The sequence below is a fragment of the Laetiporus sulphureus genome (assembly GCF_001632365.1).
Source record: "Laetiporus sulphureus 93-53 unplaced genomic scaffold LAESUscaffold_39, whole genome shotgun sequence".
Taxonomy (NCBI): Eukaryota; Fungi; Basidiomycota; class Agaricomycetes; order Polyporales; family Laetiporaceae; genus Laetiporus; species Laetiporus sulphureus.
The window spans coordinates 141,029-146,039 of NW_024468548.1; the positions used below are offsets into that span (position 1 = coordinate 141,029).

General features: G+C 47.8%; 1 protein-coding gene across 1 annotated transcript; it reads right to left on the reverse strand.

Moving 5' to 3' along the window:
• Positions 1–248: 248 nt before the first annotated feature.
• On the reverse strand, positions 249–1,838 carry LAESUDRAFT_761861 (uncharacterized protein; the record flags this gene model as incomplete). Its single annotated transcript, XM_040912984.1, has 3 exons — positions 249–686; positions 762–1,444; positions 1,505–1,838. The coding sequence occupies 3 exons, from the start codon at positions 1,836–1,838 to the stop codon at positions 249–251; spliced, it is 1,455 nt and encodes a 484-aa protein (XP_040761249.1).
• Positions 1,839–5,011: the final 3,173 nt, after the last annotated feature.

Here is a 5,011-nt window from a genome sequence, read left to right on the forward strand (position 1 = left end):
CTCTTTCTCAAGAGAGATTGTAGCAAGATTCAACTGATCGACCAGCTGTGGGTTAATGTAACATGAATATGCTTCTGAATCGAGGAGCGCCTCAGTCTGGACTTCCCTTACTCCCTGTCTGAGGTGAACAGGTAAATCGATCGCATGTTTTGATGAACCAGTTGATGCAATATAGAGAAAACTTGATACTGGTACATGCGAGAGCGAGTAGGTACTATTACAATGTCTATGGAAACTCTGGCCAGACCTCAGAGAACCCGCCGAAGAAAATCCTCATCACTTTCCACCTTCGTGATCCTAGCTGCTTCGATAGCTGGTTCCGGTTCTGCCTCCTTATCCTTCGCATCATAGCTGGCGAGGAAGGCTTGGACTGCTTCTTCTCTCACCTTGCTGTTATCGAAACTGGTTGATGCCACTGGTGTGATTACTGCCCTGGTCACTTGTCCCCATCTCAGCATTTTGAGTTTGCCTTTGTACTTGGGGTCCAGGCAATGTTGCTTGAATATGAAGGGATGTTTTCCACAGTGTACACAGAGCTTCCTTTCCAGCCAGCCTTCTTGTTCCTTGGTGAGTTGGGACACATGGTCCACGTCCATTGCATTAGGATCTTTTCGGGCTCTTGGTGCCTGCGATGATGATGCCGTTGTTGTTCCGTGCTGTCCTGCCTTGTTGGCTCTGAACTTGGACTGGAGTTGGAGGCATAGGTCGAGATATTCTGGTCATGTGGTCGGGTCGGCGATACCTAAGCTGTCTCGTGTCACCATTGCTTGACATATGTCCTTGTCTCGATGTTCAGCGATGTATCCGATGAGTGCAGTGTGCCCTAAGTTGGTCTTAGTGGCCCATTGGTGGAACTTTTCTGCGAAGGAGACCATGGTGAGGTAGGTCTTTGCGCAGATCTTCTTCAAGTGCTGTTGTGCATTTTTGTCTGGGTCGAGGGTCCTGTAGTTGACTTTGAGAATATCGACGAAGTTTTCCCAAGTACCGAGTGCTTGCCATGCTGCTGCCTTGGTCATGTATTCTGACATGTAGGTGAATGCACCTCCTTCAAGGTGCAGTAGTGCTGTGGTAATCTTGCGCTCGTTATCATTGATCTCATTCCACCGCATCCAGATGCTGAGTTGTTGGAGCCAGTCCTCCAGACTTCCTTTGCCCGAGTAGTGTGGAGGTTCAACTATCTTGATGTGCAGTTTGTGCAGTTGGACCATGCCGGAGGTGTGACCTTGCATCATTGTGACGCCGCTTGCTTTGAGTGAAGCTAACTCGTGATGCAGCTCGGTATACTCACTGCCTAGTTCCATCATCTTCTTCCCCATGTCTAACATAGCTCCCTGTGTGCTTGTGATTTCATCGTTTAGGATGACCATGTGTGTGTCCTGAGCTCTAATCTTGTCTGAGAGTTTCTCATTCTCGGACTTGAGTATCACCTCCTTCAGTCGTCGCTCTGTTTAAGCTGACACAATTGAGGCTTCAAGAATTCTTTTGTGCTCATACATCTTGTCACTGAGTACATTGTACATTTTCTTGAGCTCATTGTCGACTAATGACTTCATGATGATGATCACCCATTCGCGAATATTGTCGGGGACTTCACTGGGTGCAGACTGTCTGATGACATTTTCAAGATGCTCATACTGATTTCCATCATATGACCATGCAGGGGGTATGTAGGCGGGGAGGAGTGATGGAGTCAGGAATGGTAGTCCTCCGAGTTGTGACGTGGAGTCTTGTGATGTTAGCTCCGGCAATGCTTGTCTTGAGGCATGAGGTGTGCTTCCGTCATGCACTTCAATGTTTGGTCGCATTATATCCTGCATTCTCTGTGCGAATGTAGACATTTAGGCATGACCAGATTCTGACATTGTGCGAATGTGACTATGTAAAGATAAATCCTAGATATCCTTTATCCTTTACTTCACATAGCCCTCTGACTATCTCATCTAGTCTCTGCTGTTTCCCAATTTCCCTGAAATTGACTCTGCCTATCTCCAAACAGCACATGTTAATGACCTGCTTCTCGATGAAAGTGTATTCACGAGTTCCCGTGTAAAGGTCTGCGCAGACCTTGTCTAACTTCGATGCGAGGAGTTGTACCTTCTTTCATTTATTCTGATTGATTCTTTCCCAGAATGCTCCTAGTATCGATTGCAGTCTGAAGCAGGTGGCTGAGACCTGCTTCTTGAGTGTTTTGATATGGATGGTGGGTCTGACTCTGGATGGGAGAGGGTGGATAGGTCATGTGTGTGTCTTGACAAAGTTGAGTAGAGGTCATACTGGCTGTGGGGCAACAATGATGGGGGGAGCGGCATTGCTAGTGATGATCTCAGGTGGTGGTCTTGGCTTTTGACTGCCTGTGGTGAGATGTCTGGCCCTGGGCTTATATCGTTCGAGTGGGGAGAGTATGACTGTGAGGTCAGTGAATGATGCCTTGGACCCTGATGTGCGTGGTGTCGACTACCCATGCTGCTGCTCTCTGACAATTTGTAGATGAAGCTCCTAGGAATGCTAGAGTGAGGAGTCTTCCTCACTCCTTGTTGGTCTTGTGGCATTTGTAGCTGGCATAGGGATCTTCTGCCTTGGTGGCCTTGCACTTTGCTGCCTTGGGCTGCTCAGTGTCTTGCTGAGGCTCATGCCTGGTAGAAGTCAGGTTGGAATGTGTGTCAAAAAAGCCGCATGCTTTGGTTGAAACTGCTTGCACTGAAAATATGTGGCCGCTTGTGTTAAACACTAAGCAGGGGTGCAGAAAATGTCAGATTGTTTCTAATGTCACAGCACTGCTGGACAAGAAATCAAGAAGACTGAAAAAGAAATGGTCATATGGAACATGCCGCCCTGATCCCCCTGATCCCAAATGATTCCCCTGATCCCTTAAGTGGCTTGAGAGCCTAACACTTACTTGTTGTTGAAGCAAGTGTATGAAAGGGTGAGAGATATATGCAGGAGCTTGGAAAGCTCAGTGGATGCTACGGGAGTAGATGAGGAGAAACAATCTGAGGTTTCGTCCTCTATATGCTGGTCTTATATACATGTACAGCAGGCTGTCTTACCTAAGCTACCTATCTACGGGTATAAGCTAATGGCTGTACATGAAATAATGAAATGTCTGGAAGTAGAACAATAGGTGGGAAGATCGATGGCTGCTACAGCAACATGTGCGAACATTGTGCCTATCTTGATTCACCTTTGTTCTCTGGTGAGAACATCATGCCTATCTGGGCTTCTGGCTAAAGTAATAGGAAGCAGATGGCCAATGTGTAACAATAGTCCTTGCTCCCTTTGTTCTCAAATGGGTGCCTCTATTGTGTCCTGGAATAGACAGGCCCGACTGTATCATCTGCGGGTCTGGGCCATAACATGTGATGTGGACTATCATCTGATCTCCACGTGTCGTGTCTGTGGCTAAGTGGCATGGGATATTGGTGAAGCACGTGATCTGTGGCATGAGAATAGTCATGTGCGGACTTTGTGGTGAAATCTGTGACAGTCCGGCAGTTGACTTGTGACGCAGAGCATGTCAGTACTTTGAATTTGTTGAAGCAGATCCTTTCCATGCTCAAAAGAATGAAAAATGTAAGCTACTGCAATATTGAATTGCAGCATTCGTACCTAATTCCCAGTCAGCAGAACCTCTATGCCACAGAACTCGATCTAAAGCATATCGTGCTCTTAGGGATCCTTCAAGTTTTCAATGCAAGCATTCAGCTTGTGTTTGCTTTTGAGGCTTGAAGGTCATTATCATGTGTCTGCCTGTAGATTTACTGCTTGCAAATGCCATAGTGTAAGTTTTCTCTAGGATTTGATGCATGATATCTCACACAATGCATTGCATCACTAGTGAGTGACCATGTATCCTCAGCTCCTGACTGGCAATATTGCACAATGCAATGCAATGCGGAGAATGCACACCAGACTTCTGTATTCGTACTCATTACTCTAGAAAATTCTGGTGTGACAAGGGTGTTAGCTAGCTGGCACCTTCCCATCTCATGGGCACAAGGGAGTGAGAGGCTGATGAGGCCACAAATGACTGGGGCCTATGGTACTACAGATGCATACTTATATGTCTTTTCCACCCTTCCGTACCTGTTCGCTCTGTTTTCAGGTACTGCCTGTAATGTGTTTCAGCTGTCACTTGGCACTTGTCCGTCCTGATGCATTGAGTGCATTCTACCGAAAGTGCCGTTGGTCGGCCACTTCCAACATGCCCCCTCACGCGAGAATACATAGATATTTCATATCACACCCCCTCAGTGCCCCGTCCCTCCTTTTACTACACATGACATCTGCACTCCCAGTTCCTTTGTGTTGCCCTCCTGGTGAGTGCCCTGTCCATCTTATATAGCACCTGGACTGCAGAGCACTCCACCACCTGTATAGTGCCTTTATGGTCCAGGCACTGCCTCATTTGTGTGTGCACCTGGGCATCAGCGCCACCCCCACTTGTGTGTGTGCCTGGGCATCAGCGCTGCACTTCCTTTTGTATAGCACCTGTGCCAGGTCACTTCCATCCTGTGATTCTGCTGCCAATGCAGCCCAGCTCACATCACCGACCATATCGAGTGGTTCACCCCCTCAAGCTGAGTGGCACCGCCTTGATACTGTGCCCATGTAGCTGCCCTTACATGGGCCAATCGGAGTTGTTTGTCTAGGAAATCCTGATGCGGCAAGGGTGTTAGTCAGCCAGCACCTTCCCATTTCATGGCTGCAAGGGAGTGAGAGGCTGGTGAGGCCACAAACGACTGGGGCCTATGGTACTACAGGTGCATACTTATATGTCTTTTTCACCCTTCTGTACCTGTCTGCTCCATTTCCAGGTACCGCCTGCAATGCGTTTCAGCCACCGCTTGGTGCTCGTCCCTCCTGACGCATTGAGTGCATCCTACCGAAAGTGTCATTGGTCGGCCACTTCCAACAATTACTGTCCTTGTTGCATAAATTGTGGTCCCTGTTTTTGATACTCTCATATGTACCGGTATGGCCCTGTGATGCATCTGCAACCATGATTATACTA